The following is a 22,817-nucleotide window of genomic DNA, read 5'->3' on the forward strand; positions in this document are numbered from 1 at the left end:
CTTCTTGGATAACTCTAATTTCCTAAGCTTTGGTGTTGAGGAATCTGTGGTGTGGAATTAAATGCAGTCTATTTGATAGGCTAAATAGGCATCTCTACAAAGAATAAATATAGTTTGTGTAAATGAGAAAATAAGCCTGATGATGTTGTAATAAAGCAAGTTTCAAAGTGATCTTCACTAATAGTTACCCCGTGTACCTCTTCCAACATTTTGGGACACATCATTATTTAATGTTATACTTGGAATGGCCTTAGAGAGTCTCTGGTTTTGTTCGTCCCTAGCATTAAGCAGGTGGGAAGCTGGGCTGCCTGGAGTTTTGATTGAGACTCAGCTCCTAACTCCACGGCCAGCGTTGTTTCTTACCTGGTATATTGCCTACAAGGCTCCGTGTCACCTGTTCTCTTCCATTTATTGTTAATGCTCTCAGGAAGCAAGATTAGTTAATAAGGGAACATGTATCAGTAATGTGAAAATGGGCTAGTTCTCGAAGGTAACAGTGATAGCATTGCACCAGTTTGGATTCTCAGGGTCTCATAAATGCTTTTACTTATAACTTCATCAAAATATCTCGAGGCGACGTAGGACATAAGTAGATCACAGATGTAGGCAATTAATTATCTACAAATGCAACTATGAGGGAGACCACAGACTTAGCTAGCAGATTGCCTATTCTGGGACTAGGGACTCCTTGGTACGTTTTCGTGAAATTTTCATGTATGGAAAATGCAATGGGTTTAGAAGATGAAGAATAGCATCCAATTTCTAGCTTGTACAGTTACCAGCTGTGTGAATAATCAAATTTTGGCAACAGTATTATTTGTGTTGTATTTGAGGGGTGGGTGAGGGGATTATTTGAATGTATATGTGTCTGTACTTTTTATGTCATTTTGGTTCTGCTGGTCTCTGTGGCTTCTCGTGTCAATGTGGTCACATCAGCCCACATAGATTTTTTAGCCCTCAGCCAGATGGCTTCCCATTTGTTCACTCAACACAAAAAGTGTAGAGTAATCAGATGTGTGACTTTATTATATGTGCATATTTCTAAAACTTCCAGTTCAAAGCCATAGGTCCTCTTTCACATGAAGGGAGAATCCACTTAGTGCCACCAGAATGAACGTCATCTCCTGTGAAGACCGGTGGGTGGGAGAAGCTCTCCAGTGCTGTGCAGAATCAGCTGAGCTACAAAGAACTAAAGAAATAAAGCCTATTATTTATTAATGTTTTTCTCTTTGGTGGTATAAGAATTATCCTTGGTAGAATAAACACTGCTAAAAAAGAGTAAAGGCATTTTAACCTGCCTGTAGAGGGAAATTAACTTTGTTATAAAGTCTCTCAAATTTAATGAAGCCCTATTGATTTCTAGAGTTTCTTCTTAGAGTTTGTCAAAATTTAGAATAAGTACCAGGGCCTCTCAGAGGAAAAAGGAAAAAACAAAGTGCACAAAAAAGGAACAAAGTCGTTTTTGCTAAGGGAAGTAGACAATATCTGGCGAAGATAAACATACAATGCACATTTGTTTCAGGCCCATTTTAAGAGATCCTTTTGTATTAAGATACTTTTTAACAGACGATAACACAGTTTATAAGAGTTGATTTGCACTTGGTTTAGAAACTTAGGTGCTAAATTTACTTAATTATGGCAAATTCTTGGAATAGATTGCTTAGTTAAATTCAATTTTAAAGACAGTTTCTATCCTCTCCCCCGGTTTATCAAGAATAGAGAACCTGCCCTGGCTGGTGTAGCTCAGTGGATTGAGCTCGAGCCTGCGAAGTACATGATCGTGGTTCGATTCCCAGTCAGGGCACATGCCTGGGTTGCAGGTCAGTTCCCAGCAGGGGACTCACGAGAGGCAACCATACATTGATCCTTCTCTCCTTCCCTTCCCCTCTAAAGATAAATAAATAAAATATAAAAAAAAAAGAATAGAGAACCTGCCAGTGTTTTTGTGCTTGGGGACTTTGATAATTGTATGACTAAGGTTGGAAATCAAACTAATTGAAGCTTCCTAAAATTCCTTGCATGTCTTCTAAATTTGATAAATGATCACCACTCACGCTAAACATCTAGTGCTGTGTGAGTGTAAACTGTGTTAAACTAAATTGGGTCGCAATAATTGAAGCCTTAATAAAAATGGGCTCACATTCAGATAAGTACCACAAATTATGTGAATAGTGGACTACTATCAGAGTGTACTAACATTAAACAGAAGAAAATAATTTAAAATATTAATATAACCATTTAAAAATAATTTAAAGTTCATAGATACAAAGATCGATAATTGCCATGCTTCAGTTTTTCTGCTTATAGTCAACAGTTTTGTTCCTCATAGCATGGAAACGAGAGGGGAAAATCAATCTAGAGAAAAAACATTGCCATATGTTTGATAAAATGTGTCTTATATTTTAAAAGTAAACAGCAATGTTCTAAATAATATTATCATCCAACAATATTAAATATAAATGTATTCAAACATACATATTGTTAAAATTAATATTTTTTAAGAATATTGAAAATATAGAGGATAGAACTGGTAAGTTTTTGCCTCCTAGGAGCTTTTAGAAAAAGATCTTTATTTTTATAACTGCATAATGAGGTCTGAATGTATTAATTGTTAATTTTTCAAAAGGAGGTGTCCTATTAACAAGTAAATCACAGCCACTCAATTCATGCATAGATTCCCTAGAATCTTCTTTATTCTTACTTTCAGAGTATAAGCAGTAAAACACTTTTGCATAAAGGACAGCATGATCGAGTAGTAATCCATTGTGTACACATGCAAACACATTCATATCCACTCATCTACTGATGGGCACTTGGGCTACTTCCAGATCTTGGCTATTGTAAATAATGCTGCCATGAACATGAGGGTGCACACATTATTCTGCAGTAGTGTTTTGGGTTTCTTTGGATATACACTCAGAAATGGGATCCCTGGGTCAAAAGGCAGTTCCAGTTAGGCTGTTCTCAGTTTGTCAAGAGCTTGGGAAATGGGAAAATAAATTCTTCCAAATTCAAAATTGACATCAGTATTATCACTGGTTATTGAGTGCCTACTTTTCATTAGTGCTTTACATCCTTTCTTTTTAATTCCCTCAACAGCCATACAGTGGAATTCTTATTATCCGTCCCCATCTAGTAGGTAAGAAAATTCAGGCTACAAGGAACTAGTTGAATCACCAATAGGAAGGTGGGAAGTGAATTCTAAACGGAGCCATGCAACTCACTAGTCCTCACAAGCTCTTTTTCTCTCACATTACTTCTCATTTGTATCAATTTCCAGACCTTGAAGTTGAAAAAGAGGAAGCAGAGGTATTTTAATATATCAACTATGTGTAAGTACAGTGAGACTCTTGTGTAATCCTAAATATGACTCTGAGAAAGGGGCAGGAAGTCTCAGAGGCTGGAGAGCAAAGCGGCAAGATCCTCGTGGCAGGAGCAGCCAGGAGGAAGTTCTGGCTGAGAGTTCCCCAGAGGTGACCTGGCCCACCAGCCGTTACACACAGGACGGGGCTGCAGGAAAGGTAGGCACCCTGGTTTGAGCATACATTTTGGGGATGATTGCTGGTTTTTTAACAAGCAGCCAGGAATTATATTCTGACCTCGTCTGTGCTGCTGACCAACTGCATGGACTGGTGAGTCAATTTCCCCTTTGGGTCTCAGTTTACTCACTTTCCAAATAAGAGGACCAGGTGAGACCATTTGTTAGGTTTCCTTCACACTTTGAGGTGGTGATTTTCTCTGATTCTCTGCATTTCCTGATGTGTTGCTCAGTGTCACACAAAATACACGCTCAACAAAAACTGCAATTAGATTATTGTAAATTCTGCGTTAGGACCCCGTTATTCCACTCTAATTCTGTCACAGAGAAAAGTGATGTAGGCAAAGAAGTTGTCCTCCAAGTTACGATTCATCTCCCAGGAGGGGATTTTAGAACTGTCTTGAAAAGTTGGGGGCCACCATCAAGTTTGTCTTCACCTGGTGAATGTGAAAGGGCCAAAGGTCCTTCTCAGCCTGCGGAGTTTGGAGATGATGGCGTCGGTGTGGAGATTTCTTCTGAAGCCGCCCTTACAACTGAACTCCAAAACTTTGTCAGCTTTCCAAACTGAAATGCCTCGTCCGTGAAACAGTAACTCTATGTTCCCCTTTCCTCCCAGCCCCTGTAACCATTGGTCTACATTTTTTAAAAATTAAATTTATTGGGATAACATTGGTTAATAAGATCATATAGGTTTCAAGCATACAATTCTAGCCTACATCATCTGTATATTGCGTTGTGTGCCTACCATCCAGAGTCAAATCATCTGTCATCACATATTTGACCCACTTTACCCTTGACTATGCCCTGACCCCACTTCCCCCTGGTAACCACTATACTATTGTCTGTGTCTATGAGTTTTTGTTTGTTTGTTTTCTTGTTTGTTCATTTGCTGCTTTCAGTGTTATATGTCAATGGATTTAAGTACTGTGGCTGCCTCACAGAAGTATAATCATGTGTTCGTCCTTCCATGATTGGCTCATTTCAGTTAGCACATTGTATTCAAGGCTCATTCATGTTGTAGCACGTGTCAGAATTTCCTGCTTGGCTTTTACATTTAGAATTGTTATCATTTCTATGTATCAGTGTCAACAATATCCACAGAATAATGTTGAGGGCAAAAAGGTTGATAAATAATGCAGACAAATGACTCTGCCTATGTAGAATTGTGAATGTATATGAACATACATAAAGAAAGAGGAAGCAAAACAATAAAGGAGAAAAAGAATGTCAAGGACACAATAGTCATTGTGTGGTAGTTAAGATTTAAGGACATTTTTTGTTTTCTTCTTCAAACCTTATTTCCTTTTTGATTGTATTTGCTGTGTTATGCACTCTTTTAGACAAAACCAACAGAACGAATTAAACGAATGAGTGTGCATGGTACCCAGTGGAGCAGTGAGCTAGAGGCTACCACCTGGGCTTGCAGGTTCTGGCTGCAGGCTTAGAATCAGGCACATACTGTCGTTCTTGAGTGTGAGGACTGAAAACGCAAAAAAGGTTACAGAAGGACAGAGACTTTTTAAAACTCCTTAAGCTGGGGTCAGTCTTTAGTTTTCTGTCTTCCCAACCTCATTTCTTTACTTTTTATTGTAGTAAAAGTACTTAACATAAGATTTACCTCCTTGACAGCTTCTTAAATGTATAATACAATATTGCTGTCTATAGGGACAATATTGTACAGCACATCTCCAGAATTTGTCTTGAATAATTGAAATTTTATACATGTTGCACAGCAAATCCCCATTTCCTCCTCCCCTAGGTCCTGGCAACCACCATCCTAGTCTTTGCTTCTATGAGTTTGACTATCTCCCACACCTTATGTAAGTTAAATTATGCAATATTTGTCCTTCTGTGACTGGTGTATCACACTTAGAGCATTATCCTCAAGGTTAATCTTGAAAGAAGGAAATCTTGCAATATGGGACAAGATAAGCACACCCTGAAAGACTAGTTACTAAGGCTAGAAAGAAGAAGGGGTCTCCATGGCATATTTGGGCCATTAAACCACAAGAGTGAGGCAGAAGCCCAGTTGCCAGAATACAGGAACAATTCTGGAGTTAGAGACCATCAACCCATATTCGCTAAGGTCAGGAACGGGTATGATGGAGCTGGTGAGTGGCAACCAGTGGACTATAGCTATAAGGGAGGAAGGAAAGGATACAGGGGCTGATGTAACTGCGTGGGCAGGCCTATACCTACAGCATGAAGAAGAGCTCTGGCATCAGACTACCTGGGCTGAAGTCTTGCCTCCACTACATGCTACATCTTTTGCAAACTGTTTGAGTTTCTAAACCTCGTTTTAATCTGCAGAACTCAAGACAAAATAGTAACTAAAAATACTTACTAAAAAATAGTAACTATCAGAGAGCCATTGGGTAGATTAAATAAAAACCCACACAAAGTTCTTAACAGAGTGCCAGACTCATAGTGGGTGCTTAATATTGTTAGTAATTATTCTCATTTTACCAAAAAATGTATTTGGCTTCGACACTTAGAATTTCTCCAACTCTGATTATTTGTTTACTTCCCTGGCTTTAAAGATACGCCAGAAGAGGCCTGGACCATCAGCGGCATCCTCTCTCCAGCTCTATTGTGAGGATTTGGTGTCAACACTGTTCTTCTCCTTGTTCACGTAACTTCACCCAAACTTCTGCCCAGATTCCAAAATCCCCCCAAATGATTGCTATTTCCATAGTGACACCTTTATTTTGATAAGTCTTTGATGAAGGTACTTGATGCTGTGAGAACATGAGAAACTTGACCAAGGCATAGAGGTAGGGATAGAAATGGGGTTAGAGGTCGCTGACCTCTCATTGAGCGTTATGGAGCACCTGATCAAGACTCCAGAGGCATGACAAAGAACGTTCATGTGCATCCCCTTATTCCAGTCCTCACAAGAATCCTTTGTGATGCTATTTTATAGGTAAGAAAACTGAGGATGAAAGAGGGGAAATAATCTGCCTGTGATCAGCTAGTAAGTATCAGAGCTGGAATTCCAATGAGTTTTAGCTATAGCTAATATGTATTGAGAGTTTATCAATCACTCTGTGTTGAACACATTATATGCATCATCTCATTTATGTAAGCCTTACCACAATGTATGAAGTGGCTAAAATAACTTATCTATGGTATTTTACTAATGATTGGAGGGCATAGAATGTAAGCATAGGATTGGACTCCAAGACACATGCTCAGATGTGCAGCTAGATGCTGAAGCTGTGACTCCCAGCCCAGTGACCTTTCCCACCTCCCCCACTACCAACAAGATTGTGGATGCCAGTTTCAATATTCGGATGTTACATACTCCAAGAGAGCCTGGAACCATTGAGGTGATGTGTCAAGGGACAGAACTGTGGCACCATCAGATTACCATAAGCCTTTATCCAAACTATGGCCTTCAAGAGGGAGAACATTGTGCTGAGAATAGATCTGGGGAGCAGCCCAGTGGCTGAGCGGTGCTGCTGACACCACAGAGGCCCAGCAATGCTGCTGAGCTGGTAGACAGCAGACAGCTTACTGCTTGAGTCTACATTGGAACTGACAAAGCTAGGAAGGAAGAAATGGGGAGATGAGGACAATTAATGTGGTAATGAGAAAAATTGCAGAAGCTTGAGAGCCAGATCAACTTGGTTCATGTACTTTCTGGTTATGCAAATATAGGCTAATTAATAATTATATTTGCTACCATACACTAAAACTTTCTATATGCCAGGCTTAATGTTTTGTATGATTATTTTATTTAGTGAAAATCACTTGAACTTAATTAGTCATGAGTTTCTAGTGTATAGAGTGGATTTGATAATATGTAAGTTGTTATAAGAATTAGAACTGTGATGGCCTAGTGCCTGGAGTTTATCAGGAGTTAAAGAAATGTTTATATTAACAAATTTTAAGCTAATATCAGCAGGGGGGTTATTTCATGTGGTACTGAAAAAGGATGTGGAAAAGAATTAATCAACATCTTAGTGGAAAGAAAATTCAAGAGGATGATGGAAGCCTGAGCAGGCATTATAGGTATAGCATAAAGGTAGAATATAGGGAGATGTCGTGTGAGAACGTGCCACAGGCGAAGCAGAGGTACAGAAGGAAGAGAATCTGGAAGTAGAGATTATTGGAGGGCAAATGAAGTAGATTCAAAGCTGCCAAGCAAGTTCTATGTGAATTGTCTGTCTAAGGACAGGTTATCCCTTGGACAATGGAGAACAATCTTAAGTGCCTGCAAAGTCTGCTCCCTGGCAGTTTTATAGCATTAAGTCTAACCTTGGGTCCTAACTGAGTTCACTGCCTCTTTCAGCATCATCAGCATCATGTTAACACAACCCAAGGCCAAGGAAGCCTTTGACTCCTTCACTCCAAAGGACACCATTATTCCCCCAGAAGAAGATAAACTGGACAATGATCTCGAAAAAGAAGCCACAGTTCTTGGAGTAAGTCCACCTCATTATAAGGAGAACCCTGGGGGAAATGTGGTGAATGTTTCCCCACTGCAGATCTGCAGTGGATCTGGGGGAGTTTCTCCCTGTTTTCTGTCTGACTCCAAGCTAATAGAGACATGGAATGGGGGCTTTTCGGGAAAACTGTGTCCTCCCTCGGCCTTTCTGCAAACTGACAAAACCACTGAGTCTTTTCCACCTGAAATCTACACAATAAAGTCTCTTATAAATTGTCCTTAATTACAGTAGAGATATTGATGTAACCATATGATTTTACTCAACATGATTGAAATAGGTCTTACTTTAAGCTTATTTCTTAAACGTTTTGAGGCCACACAATCGGGACTAATCTCACCAAATACTTTCTCCCAGTTCACACGTGTCACTGTAATACACCCCAGTGTCTAAGGTGATGGTCTTCCTTCAGATCCAGGGCTTTAATTCCTTCACGGTTCTGAATATACTCTTTTAAGACCCGACTTCTACTCATGCCCAGCTTTGGAAACCTGCCCAATCGACCCCTCTGGAATTCAAGGTCAGTTAACAGGATAATCCTCTTTATGCCATAGTTTTTTTATTTTCCTCCAAGGCCTCTTCATCTATAGTGCAAAGAGAATTTGGCCCTGAAGGAACTGTTTCCACTGCAACCCTTACTTCCAGGCACAGAAGTGACCGAAGTGTCTTCTTAGCTTCTCAAGGACACTTCTAGGTCAAGCTTTCCCTCCCATCTTTACTTCTGCTTTAGAATCTCATGTCATCTTACTAAATAACTCCCACTTAAAAAAATTTAATTGTTTTTTTTTACTTATTATTTGAAAAATCCTAAGTCAGTCTTCTACCCAAAATTATATTTTAAAAAATGTTATTTATATTTTGCTTGCTTGTTTGTTTTGTTGTTTAGGTTCATGTTAGAGGTGAGATCATATGGTATTTGTCTTTCACTTCCTGGCTTATTTCACTCAGCCAGGACAGTAAATAGAGAACAGTCTGACAATGACCAGAGGGGAGAGGGGAGGGAATTTCAGCAGAAAAGGGAAAGGATTTACAGGAACAAGTATAGAGGACACATAAACAAAAGCTAAGGGGGTGGAAATGGGAGGGAGGTGGAGAGCACTGGGGATGTGGACTGGGATGGAAGTAAAAGACAGAAAACTGTACTTGAACAACAATTAAAATAAAAAATTTTAAAAATGTTATTTATATTTTGAACACTGGAAAAGAAGAATTATTTCAAGTCAGTATAGTCAGTCATAAACTTTAAGAGAGTTTTTCTAAAGGTAATTTTAACGTTAGGAATAATTGAGAATTTATAGGAGTACTAAAATTATAGAAGATTTTTTACTTTAAAAACATAAAAATAATCAGAACATCAGATGATGTATTGGCAAATTGAAAAGTGATCATCCTTAGAAAAATCATTTGATGAATATGTTGCTTGAAACTAAAACCAGTCAATATTTGTTATTCTATTGTTATTTATCAACGTTAACTCCTTAATTAACTTCTTTTAACTAACTGACGCCATGCTGACTTGTCTTTTTCCCTCGGAAGAAATCCCTGGTTCCTTCAGCGGATGTACACTACAATCTAGCCTTCACATAGCCTAGAATAACAAACACATTTTATTTGCTTTTGCAATCAATAAGAAATATTGTAAATATGTTTACTTATTCATCTACCATTAATTGAGCACCTTCAATACACCAGACACTATTTTACATGCTTAGAATAAGCAGGGAACAATGCAGCTTAAAGGGGAAAAGTGACATACTCATAGTTTTTAAGAGATAATGACAAATTTCAGTGCATTCCCACTTCTTTCACTCTCCCAGGTAATTTACCTCTTTTCATGAAATTAACTTCTCAATCACTGTCACTCCCTCCAGTGAAGTTTCTATTATTAGCCTTGGCTATTTCAATATTCATGTTTATGATTCTTCCAATATCATGTGCTCTTTGTTCCTTGACCTCTTCTTCCCAGTATTTTATCCATACTTCCTTAGACAAACATTCCCTGAGTTTTACCCTGGTCCTTATCGATACTAACAGCAGTAAACCCATGAATATCGACAATTCCTGCATCCCATACTCCAACCACCAACCCTAATCTTTCCAGGCCACTCCCTCTTACTGTACAGTGACTGGAACTTTCTTTGCTCTCACTGAGACTTATTGAGGATATCTCTTTTTCAGTCTTACTTTCTTATATTATCATTTCTTTCACCTAGCCAATATTTTATAGTTCACTCTCAACAGCCTCATCTCTAGAAAGCATAGTTTTCACAAAAAACTGTGACATTGTTTTAATTCTAATTCTGTTCATTTTCCTACTCCATATCCGAATCTACGCACACACACATATGTACACACCCTTTTGATTTGTGACCATAACCTCAAATGGACTAAAAAAAGGTACCTAAAAATACATATTTCTTTCATCTATTCACTTTCCTATTATGTGAGGAAACTATTTCATACATTCTTATCTCTCAAACCTCTTATGTTTCATCCATCTCTATTTATTACCTTGTTTCCTATTATACTAAAAATGTTGAGGCAATCTGGATAGAATGTCTACAAACTGTTACACATCTACAATTTCCCATACCTATGCCCATATATTCTTTTCCCCAACCCCAATTACTAAGAACAAAATGTCCATCTAGTTAATGATCACCCTCCCTTAATGCAGTAAATTGTATCTTTTATCACTTGTTCCAGTCATTCTCCCCATTGTATCTGCAAAATTTTAAATTAATTCCATAAGCACAAGATCTTACTGCAACTTTTACTATCTTGAAAAAGAAAAGCAAAAGCAAATACTTTTAAATTTATGCTTTCTCCATTGATGCCCTATTTGTTACTTACCTTCCCTGCAGCTCTACCCTAAAAAGCAGGAAGACAATATCTCCAATTGCTCTTGAGTAATAGCCTCTCTATTTAATCATATCCAATGACATTTATCTCCTTTGTTCCACATTATTAACCCAATTTTCAAGACTCTTTTGTCAACTTTATTGAGTTAATGAAAATGTTTGATGCAGTTGACCACACTTTCCTACTTGAAACATTTTATTCACTTGGCTTTTTGGACATCACATTCTTCTGGTTATTCTCTTTCCTCCTCAGCTGCTCCTTTTATGCATGTTTACAGTTTCTATGAATTTCTCTGGTCATAAATTTGGAGTGCTCCATAGCTCAGTCCTTGCTTTCATTCTTTTTAAAAATCTGATGCACATCGCTTCTCAGCCTTTTGGCTAAGATCAAGTGTAGTATCTATTCTTATCAGTTTAAAAATCTGCTGCACAGAGAGAAAGAAGGAGCTCCTACCCTTTGTGACATCATAGATGGAACTGGAGAGCATCATGCTAAGTGAAATAAGCCAGGCCGTGAGGGAAAAATACCATATGATCTCACCTTTAACTGGAACATAATCAACAAAAGAAAAAAACCCCAAAATATAACCAGAGATATTGAAATTAAGAGCAATCTAACAATAAGCAGAGGGGAGGGGGGGAAGTGGGGGGAAGGGTTTTCAGGAACTAAAGGACACATAGATTAAAACCAAGGGGGAGGGTGGAAGCAAAAGATGGAGGTGGGTTTGGCTGCGGTGGTGGGGAGTGTTGGTGGGGGAAATACAGACAAATGTAACTTAACAACAATAAAGTAATTTAAAAATAAAAATTAAATAAAAAATAAAAATAAAAAAATCTGCTGCAGTGCTTACCTTATCTAGTAATATGACTTCAAATATTGCCTATACTTATGACTTAGGGGGAAAAGAGGCTGTGTTCTTTGCCTGGATCTCTCCTCCAGACTTAAGACTCATATGTCCAAAGGCCTATGTACCTCTCTGCTTGAATATCTACTAGACATCTCTCTTTAAACCTGTACAGGACTGAAATTCTGATCCTCTTCCTCAAACCCACTCCTCATACAATATTTCCCATCTCATATCAATCGTCATTTCTATCATTTCAGATGCTCAAGTCAAAACCCTTGGAGGCAACCTTCATTCTTCTCTTTCATAACCCACATTCAAACTTTCAGCAAATCCTATAGGTTTAATCTTTATGGTACATCTAGAATCCAACCTCTTTTCATAATTTTTACTATCAAATTTTCTTTTAAGTCAAAACCATCTCACATGCGAGTTATTGCAGTATTCTCCTTTTTGGTGATCTCCTTGCTCTGTTTCTTTACAACATTTAACAGAGCATGTGGAATAATCTTTTGAAAATAGAAATTAGATCATGTAATCATTTTGCTCAAAATTATCCAATGGGCTTCCTTTTTTACTAGAAATGAAAGACAGAGTTGGTAAAATAGCCCACAAAGCCCTACATAGTTTGTGTCATGCCTAAAGTACTTCTCATGTCTCATTTCCTACTACTTTGTTCTTAACTTGTGCTATTTTCTAAGGAAGTCATTGTAAAGGACATAATACCTGTTGAGTGGCAGTGATTTATATTTACTTTATTCCCCTGATGCTTGGCATACAATAAATATTTAATAAATTAATTGTAGGAATGGTTGAATTCTCTTGACCTTAGGTTATTTCTCCTATGTTTGCATCACCATTCAACTGCATATTCATTAAACAGTGAGTAAGAGTTTGGGCTGTAGATGAAATTAACAGGGTCTAAATCCTAGTTCTTCCACTCAGCCATTTGTGTGGGTTTGTACAAGTTATTTTAACTCCCAGTGACTCACTTTTCTTATCTGGGAACAAGATGAGGTGAATAGCCAGAAGTAGAATGTGTTTTCATAATGGCTGTCATAAAAATAGTAATTATTATTAAAATCCAATGACGACAAAGATGAGATGATTTCCTGCTCTATTCTATTTCCATTGAAATTGAGCCCTTTATGAACACTCTCTTGGTAAGTTTGCTTTCTATCTCCATCTAACTGGACTGTTGTCCAGAAAAAAAATTTCTTTAACTACTTCTCCTAGAACCATAAAAAATTTATCAACTAATTTTTTCAAAATAAAGTTAAAATGTCCATATCATCATGCCCTGATTTGCTAGTTTAATAATCCTATCAGAAAGTAAAAATTGTTAGTAACACACAAATTCCTCTTAGAGATTGTCTATTGACTTTTTGTAATACATTTTTTCCTTTTTTAGTATGACAAATTATACATTTTAAGACTTTTTATAATTCACAATGTACATGCAAAAGCCACTTTTATCTGTTTAAAGTGTATTCCAGAATTTTCCCTCTTGTCTCTTGTAGAGTATCCAGATCCTGTGTTGCCTGCTGATTTTAAGTTTGGGGGCCATTTTGGTTTCTTCTCCCTACTCTTCCCACCTCGAGCCAGCAGTTTCCACAGTGTTGAAGTCTGGGTACCCATTTTTAGGAGCTCTGTGTGTGAGTAGAGTGGGATCTCCAAGAGGGGATATGCTTTATAAATGCTGACAGGATGCTAAGTCATGGAGTATCTTAGTCCCAAGAGGAGGGGAGAGAGGGGGAGAAAGCAAAGCTCTTCAACTTTCTCTCTGTTATTATCCCTCATCCTGTCTCTGCAATTCAAGAAGAGAAGAGAGGAGCTTAATCTGCTCTTCTGCGTGAGCATCCCATGGAGTGAATGGATGGGACAGAGGCAAGAGGGTAATGCAATGGGCATACCAGCATCTCTTACCTGGCCTTACACAGTGCCTCAGGAAAAGTGGAAGGTTTTTTCACACCCGTTTTGGGGCCTTGAATGAGACCATTGGATTCTCTCCAGTTTAAGAATAATTCACCTGTCGGGTAGAGAATTAAAAGGTCATTTTAAAAATAAAATGAACACCACTGGTAGATGCCACTGGTTTGCAGAGGATTAGACCAACAATGGTAAAATTCATGGGAAGCAGGGATACCCTTGCTTTGTGTTCAGAGACAATCAGTCCTTGGAAAGATTTTTGCTGCCTTTCATTTAATGGCTCATGGAGAAAGGCCCAGGGGATTTCTTTATTTGGACACTAGCCAGGGACTAATCATATCTCCCCCTATACTTGTTTCTTTATGGTATCCTCTACAAAGGAGAAAAAGGCATACATTCTGGGCAGATGAATTTTAGCAAGGCATCAGCTTTATATAGATACAGTCCTTGTGTGGACACAAAAAGGACCTGCTCCTACACCCAAAGCATAATTTGTCTTTGATTTTTCCTTTTAGCCAGTAGTTGTGGCTTATATATTAGAATTAACTCCCACTGGACCCTGTTTGTGACAACCAAATCCCTAAATCACAGCTTAACCAACATTTTAGCTTCTCAGAATATCTTTCTAACTCCAGCTGAATCCCTAATACCAGTGGGATCAAATATTGACTTCCAGAGCTTTATAATGAAAGACTATTCACATCCAAAGCTGTACTGCCCACCTTCCTCCACTCCCAGTGTAACTCAGGCCACCTACACCAATGGCTTGAAGCCAATTTGTTTCTGTACTTTGCCCCACCAAATGATTCTATTGGCTGCTCCCGTCTTCTCTCCCTTCAAGTTACTGGTCCTTCTTAACTTCCTTTCTTTCAACCTTGTAAAAAATTTTTTTAAATGTACAATGATGTTTTTTATGGAATTACTTTAGATGGTGAGGTGTTACTAACCATGAAAGACAAGAATAATGATTTAATGAGAAAAGGCTTACCAGATGATGTTTAGTGAAAAAAAAAAAAGAAAACAAAACTCTATTTACAATTAAATTCAGGGAAGAAAAGCCATATGCATAAACTGAATTTACAGTCAGATTCTGTGATGAAAAAATATAGCCCTAACAATGAACATGAATAATCAAGAAAGATCCCTACCTATTAAAAAGATTCCTACCTGTTACAGTTGATTGCTGTTACAGTTGATTGTAAGTGAGGAGTTTCCAGATGTTTCCATTTCACATCAAGTGCTTGGCAGATACAGCTTCTAGACAAGTGTGCCCTGTTGCAACATGTAGATACCCTTAGACCTCTGTTGTAGAGAGATTTCTAGATGATACTCTAGGCCTGGGTTAATAGTCAATCTTGTAATCACATTCTCTTTACATCATGCACACCTCCTCTCCAGGCTTCCCCAGCTTGCAATGATTTTCACTAACATGAATCCATTCCCTTGTGCATCTGTTGATTCTTTGAAGTCAATGTAAACATCCTGAGGGCAGAAATCAGGTCTCTTTATCTGTATGGATCCCCACCTGTTCCTACAGTGTTATCTTTCTAAAAGTTTTAGGATACTTGTTGATTGAGTGATTGACACATTCCCACAAAAGAAATGAATTGATTATTTCTCTCTTTTCTGAACAGTTTGCCATTGCTGGATTCCTCTCCATTATCTCTGGGAAAAAATCAACTAAGCCCTTGGTAAGTATAAGAACCATCAAATCTCAGCTGATTGATGTGAGTGGAACTTCACAGTTAATTCTTCCGGTTCAAAATCTCCATTTGAGTGTCTAGAGAAATATGGCTCAGGACAAGTGAGAGAGCTCAAGTTCTTCCTGCTGGTCTGCTGGCAAAGCTAGGAGTAAAACCCAGATTCCTTGCCTTTTGGACCAGTGCTCTTTCCCCTACAAATTGGAGCCCCTGGATCACGTTCCAAGTTTCGAGGAGGTTTTACTTCAGTTGCTTAAACAGTGGACATTTTTACATATACCAAGAATTCTTGAAAGCCTTCTTAATTGAATTTTTGGGGGTGACATTGCTTATTAAAATTATATGGGTTTCAGGTGTACAATTCTATAATACATCATCTGTACATTGTATCGTGTGTTCACCACTCAAGTCTCTGTTCACCACCACTTATCCCCTCCATACCCTTTTCTACCTTACCCTTTTTTTCTTTGGTAATCACTATACTGTTTAAAACTTATCTTGGCCCTGAATAGGGTACATCCCAGCCAGACCCCAGAGATTCTTTTTTTTTCCAGAAAAATTGACCTAATAATGAGTCAATTTCCCTAAGTGGCATGGACAGAGGCAGAGGTGTGTGGGCTTAGATCTTCTCTGGCTATTTCCTCCACTCCTACAGGAACAAGAAATGATCAGACTGTGGCTCCTTTCCTGACAAGGGTCAGGACTTGGGGCTAGTGGGTAGAAGCAACTGAAGCCATTGATCTTCTGCATAGCAACCCTCTCCCTTGACACAAATGCACAGAGATGTTAGGGGGAAAAAAAACCCCACATCCTGACTCAGGAAGATCTAGGGTCTGGTTAGCCATGGATGAGTGCATGTAAGATGCACAAGGCTGGTGCATCTTAGCTCCTGCTGCTTGAAGCTAGAGTCTGAACCCCAGAACCAGTGGACAGGGTTTTGAAGAGTTCACAGCATTGGATGGAGTCAGAATTCTGGACTTGGAATCAGGAAATCTATGCTCCTGTCCTAGCTTTGTCCCTGATCCATCTCTGTGCTTGAAAAATTTCCTCCCTTCTCTGGGCTTTGGTTTTCTTATTTCAAAATGTGGAAGATGAATATGTGGATCACAGGGCAGTTGGCTTCCCAACTGCCCTGAATACACTGAAAGGAAAGACCATACTTGGAATGAACTGATACAATATGGGCTCCACATGTTGCAGACAGGATGATAAGCGGGCTCACCTGAGAACTTTGGGACAAGGTACTGCCCATTCACTCTGTTCTTCCTCCAGGTACTCAGCAACTTGAGGCCATATAGCTACTGGGTCAAGGGAGAAGAAGATAAAGCAACCATTCTCCCAATGCCCAGTACCCTACAATAATGCTCAAACAGAAAAGGGCATGCCCTGGTACAGAAAGAAGGACTGGCCTATCAGTGTCTTTGCAGAGGAATGACATCCATAAGAGCCCTTTCCCCCAACATGTAGACTATGACCCAGAAGTATGTGCAGTAAACGAGGTTCTCATAGGCCTGACTCACCTATAGAATGTGTTCCAACTTCTCCAGTGTGCTTCTGCCTTTTCTCTGAAGCCACTTCATTATGGAAGAAGAAGCCATAGATGGGTCTTCCAGGGAGGGAAGCCCTTATAGCTTCTAGAATGCGTCTAAGTCTATTGAGGAAGTCAAGGGAGGTATTGACAATACCACTTCCGTCTTCAGTGCTGCAGAGAGTCAAGGGGCCAGAAGCCTTCTTCCAATAGAAAATTATTCACAGATTCTCTTATTCAACAAACATTTACTCATTATATGAGGTGATGAACTAGATAGTGAGGAGGGATACAGGGATGAAGGGAACACAGTATGTGCCCATTAGGGGTAAGCTGGTTAGAGTGGTGACAGACCCAAGGAAGCTCCATTGCAGTGCAGTGGAAGGAGGGAAACAGAATCACACGTTGCTTCTGTGATGAGATTCCAGTGCAGCATTTCTCTTGCAGGCCACGAGCAGCCTGACGTCCAATGTAGTGAGTTCTGTTGTTGCTGTAACAGGCCTCATCCTCCTTACTGCCAGCCTGGTAGCCCTGGGGAGGGCCTCTCAACTATGTGGCTCACAAAGGGGACATCAAACTGCATTGCCTAATTCGGAGTATAATTATCCAACATATGAAGTTGAGGGCTGTGTCCTGGATGGAGTCAGTCTAACAGTAAGTAGTTTGGGATCAAATATCCTGTCATGTGAAATCTCTGTCCCCTACCCTTGCATAATCATGCTTTTTTAGTAATCCTCAGCCTTGTTGGTCTGAACGTCTGGAAGCAGGCCGAAGAAGAAAAAAATATTGAAGGAGGCCCATCAGCAGACTGCCTAATATGGGGGATGCATTGTACAAAATAAAAAATGAAAATCAGAAGGGATGTGGGTAGTCCCTCCTTAAATCTCAGTAAGTTTAACTCTCAAACTCCCCCCTCAGTTGAATAGGCTTTTTTTTCCTCAATGAAGTATCCCAGAAATCTCTCTCTTTATTTGAATTTCATTGATTTGGGATGAGTGTACCCTGCATTAAGTTAGAGAAGAATTTTGAATCCAAAGCCCAAACATATAATTATTATACTTTGGCAGGCAGAGAGTGAAAAGGGCTTAGGAGATGGCCCACCAAAGGATTCAACTCTTAGCAGAAATGCCAACATCCCTGGGCAGCATTTTCTTGCTTCTTTTTCCCCAAACTTGATGGTCACTGCCTGTTGATGGTGACAATCCTGGCTTAGTCAGTCCTCTCTATATGGTTTCAGAGTTTTGAAATCATCAACCCTGACCCTTTAAGGAGAAAGATTTCTTCTTTGGCGTGTCCTCCCAGTAGGAGTTGGGGAGACAAAGGCACTTCTTACTCATTCCCTTGGAGCTATCTGTCTTGTGAATTTCAGAGAATGTGTGCTAAGTTTCTGGACCCATAGCCTCCCGTGAGTCTGCCCATGTGACCTAGAGGTTGTTAAAATCAACCCCTTTGATCCAAGAGCTTGAGGAAGTGGAAGAGCACAGAGACCATCTGGTAGAAGCCGGCATGAGGAAGCCCAGGAGATAGTATAACCCTGATGCAGGTCAGACGTTAGGCAAAGCAATGAGGCTGGGAGAGGCATCCTCCCCACTGGGAAAGTAGGAGCTTAATTTAATGAAAACTAATGTCAGTACACCAAACTGCCTCCCACTCTTGGATAACTGGAGTCAAAGAGAACTTCCTGCAACATCTGAGGAGTTGTACCATGGCAAAGTAAGCTAGTTCAAAGGTTCACTCTTTCTTTATTAGCACAGAGATAACCTAGGCAAAAGTAACAAATTAAAAAATATTTATAGTATACACCCATGGTTTTCAGAAGAAGGAAGAAAGGGAGGGTGAGAGGAAGAAAGAAATCAAGGAAGAAAAACAGGGTATGTTCTAGACACTAAGAAAAATCCTAAAGCCAAGTCATGAGCAAACAAGAGCTGAGACCAGAAAAGGCGTCAGAGACTGGGGTCATGGGGTTCTAATGCCCATGGCAGGGTTGGAGGCGCTACAGAAACCAGGGAGTGCACGTAGGGTGCTCTGCAGAAATGTTAGAAGCCGAGACAGAAGACTTACGAAAATAAGACAAGGAAAACTCTGCCAAACATTCCAAGGAGCTTCGAGAACATCCTGCATCTGTGAAACTCCTAAGGTTTTATCAGAGTCAAACCTAAAATTACTATTGAAGGAGATGTTCATAAACCCAACCTATGAGTCTCCCACAAATGAAAGAATTTCCTCCAATACCACCCCCACCCTGAAATTGTCTAAGAAGAAAAAGATTTCATAAAAAATAAGGAAAAAATGAGGAAAAGCAGCAAATGGGACAAACACAAAAGTTAATTTCTCAAGAATAGAGGATACATAATAATTTGAAAAAAGTAATAATGGAAATATATTTGGAACAATAAAAGACACACAAAAAAGTCATTGAAACCAAAATGAAAGAACATGACAGTGAAAAAAAAAAGAACGGGTAGATTTGAAAAAGAAGTAAATGGTATGATTAGGAATGAAAGTTATAACACCTGATTTTTAAAAAATTTATTTATTTATTTATTTTAGAGAGGAGAGAAGGAGAGAATATCAATGTATGGTTGCTTCTCGTGAGTCCCCTGCTGGGAACTGGCCTGCAACCCAGGCATGTGCCCTGACTGGGAATCGAACCGTGATTGTGTGGTTTGTAGGCCCGTGATCAATCCACTGAGCTACACCAGCCAGGGCCAGCTGATGTTAAATCAAAAGCTTAGCATACCAGTTAAATAGCAGAGTCAACATGTGCAAAGAAATAAACAGTGAAATGAAATGGAAGTCTGATTAAAACACACCAAACATGACACATTAAGATAAAAACTTGGAAAATATGACTGAGAAATTAAAAGACATAGAGGATACAGCAAAGTGAAAAGTTTCAGCACATATCTATTGGAGCTCCAGTGGGACAGCATGGGGAAGGAAAGTTACGCAAAGAAAAATCACTGAATATTCGTCAGAATTTTAAAGACACAAGAGTTTAAGCTGAAGGAATGCACTGAGACCAATGTGAAATAAATGAAAATAAACCCACATCTAAAACATCATGGCAATAAAAACACCAAAGGAAAAAAGTAAACAAAAGCCACTAGAGGTAATGAAGGAATACTCTTATCTCAGAATGTTCTGAGATGAAGGTTCTGAGATGAAACTGTGGCTGCTTATTTCTCCTCTGCTAAGAGATCAAAAAGAGAAAGCAAAAGAGAGCATTAAACTATTTTCTTTGTTCCTTATTTTCTCCACTGCTAGAGTCTTCATCTTCTATATTCTCTTGATCAGGTGCAAGGGCTGGCTTAGGGTACCAATCATCCCTGTCCTGATTTGCAGGGTGTGCTGGTGGTGATGTTTTTCTTCACTCTGCTGGAGCTCTTGCTGGCTGCATACGCTTCTGTCTTTTGGTGGAAAGAAATCTACTCCAGCAGCCCTGGGGTGAGTACTCTGACGTGTCGCATGCTACCTGCTGGGTCCCAATATTTGAGCTATGATGATCCAGGTCTAAAAAGAGAAGTCCATTATTGGTCATTGAGTACATGTGGAAGGCAACACTGATAGTGAGAAAAGAGTTCAACTAACAGCTCCTTCATGATGACACTCTGGTCATCCAAGATCAGTTGGTGCCTATTGGGTAGCAAACTAGTTAGAGAATTGTTTAATATGAAGCTAGACGACCTTTGAAATCACCTGGCACAGTCCCTTAAAAAAGAATCAATGCTTGGGTTAAATCACATGGAGAATGAATGATGCAGGCTAACGGGCTGAGGCTAAAAACTTGCATCTCTTCACTCTTGTCATGAACAGCCACCTGCCTCCCTTCCCAGTTCCCTTGCTGGTATGATGAGATTTTACTAGAACATCCTGTATTCTGTTTATTCTTTCCCATGTTCTTCCTTCCTTGTTCTTAGATCTTGATGTTACAACTTTTTAAAACTCTTACTTAAAAGCTGTAGTAGAAAAAGGAGAAATATTTAAAGAGAACGACTAAATTATGATTCAATCATGATCTTGTCAGGAAATGGTAACATAATTAGCAGATTGGAGAATGATATGTGCTTGAACTAATATTGATGCAATTATATATTATGAGAGAGTTGGGACAGCTACTGCTCTACAACGTTTGTGGGGAAAGCATTACAAATATGTATTTTAAAAGCCTCTATTAACAAATTTTATCTTTCCTAGAGTTCATTTTTTTTGCCTCAGTCACAAGATTATATCAAACACATCAAAGACTTCTTCAAGGTCATGGATGTGAGGACTCTCAGACCTAGAGAAAAAAAGGAGAAGCCCAGTGCTCAAGGCAAAGTGTGATTAGACTTCCCTGAACTTTCAGCAATTTTAGACTCTGGAAGAAACTTTTAAAAAAAATAGCTGCTGTTTTGTAGTTTGTCAGTGTGAATAATTTTCTTGCTCTTGAAAATAATTTCCCAAAAGGCAGGGCCAGTAACATTTTACTAGCCTGTCTTCCAAAATGGCCATAAAATTTTCAAGCTTCTTTGGGTAAACTGGGCAGAAAGTAATTGTTTATCGTAAACAAGAGGAGAAAATGTGCCCTCTTGTGCTAGTGTGAGTTGGCTATGTGCCTGAGCAGGCTCTGTTTCTGTGTTATTTTCACACGCCTATTGCTTAAACAATAGACATTAGGATTGCAGGAACATTTTAATTAAAAATACTTAAAAATATATGGCTTCCTTTTTGGCAGTTGAATGGACTACATTTTTGTCAATTAAATATAATAGCTCAATGGTCTGTCTCACTTAATGACCTTATTCTTAAATATCTGGGTTCAAAGGTTATAGTTAATTACAGTGCTCTGTCCCATCTAAGTTCTAAACCAAGTAAGAAATTAGACCGATAGAAATAGTGTCACCTTCATTACATATTGGTGTAAACAAGATGAGCTACCTAATGAAGAGATTCCCAATAGTGCCCCTGGGTCTAGGTCTTGGGTCCTGTCTCAGAGGGGACTGGGCAACAGAAATACACATGTATGTTTTCCAAGGGACATGTACAAAAATGGTCATAGAAGTCATACACATAATAGTCTTCAAAGGAAAACTGTCCAAATAAACAGTAAAAAGGCAAATAAAAAGAGTGGTATATTTAGATGGTGAAGTACTATACAGCCCTGTGAGTGAACAAACTACAGTTCCTGCAGTCACATAGGTAAACCTACAAAATAATGATCGGGGGGACAAAAGCTATGTATAAGAGGGAATATACTGTATAATTCCATTTACATAGAATAAAGTTTAAAAACAAGCAAAACTAACATACAGAGTTGAAATCAGGAGCATGGTCACCTTTGTGGGTAATAATTGGAAGGAGACCCAGAGAGCCTGTGGTTTCCTGGAAACGTTCTTCTCCTTGATCTGGGTGCTGATGCTGTGTATGTATGATGTGTCCTCTCGCTTCTCTGTTATACCAAAATAAAAACAATTTTAACAGTTACTTTTGACCTCTTGTGCTTGTTTAGTTATTGAGCCAACCCGCATGTCTTCTCCACAGACAAATTCTTTTAAAACATCATCTCCCCCAAATCTTGGAGTCCTCCTCCACTTTCCTATTTCTCTCACACATCATATCTAAGCTGTCACTAAACCCTGCTAGTTCTAACTTCAAAGTATATTGAGCCTGATTACTTCTCACCACCCCACAAGTACCCTGGTTCATCATTTCCCTTTGACATTATCACAATGAGCAGCCAGCTAGTCACCCACACCACTCAGCCTTTTCTCCCCATAGCAGACAGCAGGAGTTTTGTTTTTTAATCTAAAATAGATCATGTCACTTCTCTGCTCAAACCCATTCCATTTTATTCCAAATAGCAGCCAGCATCCTTAAGTGTCCTTATAAGATCTAAACTCTCAGTTCCTCTCTGATCCTCTCTCTGACTTCCCTCCTCCTCACTTCCTCTACTCCTGTCAGACTGGCCTTTTGCTGTCACTTGACA

At 39.1% G+C, this 22,817-nt stretch overlaps 1 protein-coding gene and 1 pseudogene across 3 annotated transcripts; both read left to right on the forward strand.

The window, feature by feature from the left end:
• Positions 1–3,367: 3,367 nt before the first annotated feature.
• Positions 3,368–22,315, forward strand: MS4A7 (membrane spanning 4-domains A7). 3 transcript variants are annotated; one of them, XM_037060479.1, is made up of 8 exons: positions 3,368–3,521; positions 6,462–6,512; positions 7,833–7,965; positions 13,213–13,347; positions 15,256–15,312; positions 17,297–17,503; positions 20,195–20,296; positions 21,047–22,315. In XM_037060479.1, exons 3-8 carry the CDS (start codon positions 7,846–7,848, stop codon positions 21,173–21,175), a joined length of 750 nt encoding a protein of 249 aa, XP_036916374.1. In that variant the 5' UTR covers positions 3,368–3,521; positions 6,462–6,512; positions 7,833–7,845; the 3' UTR covers positions 21,176–22,315. The 3 variants fall into 3 exon arrangements, with proteins under 3 accessions (XP_036916374.1, XP_036916373.1, XP_036916375.1); XM_037060478.1 differs by lacking the exon at positions 6,462–6,512; XM_037060480.1 differs by lacking the exons at positions 6,462–6,512; positions 13,213–13,347.
• LOC118996943 (uncharacterized) lies at positions 11,209–11,306 on the forward strand (annotated as a pseudogene).
• Positions 22,316–22,817: the final 502 nt, after the last annotated feature.

Source organism: Sturnira hondurensis, unplaced genomic scaffold (assembly GCF_014824575.4).
Source record: "Sturnira hondurensis isolate 20B ecotype Veracruz unplaced genomic scaffold, ASM1482457v3 Scaffold0011880, whole genome shotgun sequence".
Lineage (NCBI taxonomy): Eukaryota > Metazoa > Chordata > Mammalia > Chiroptera > Phyllostomidae > Sturnira > Sturnira hondurensis.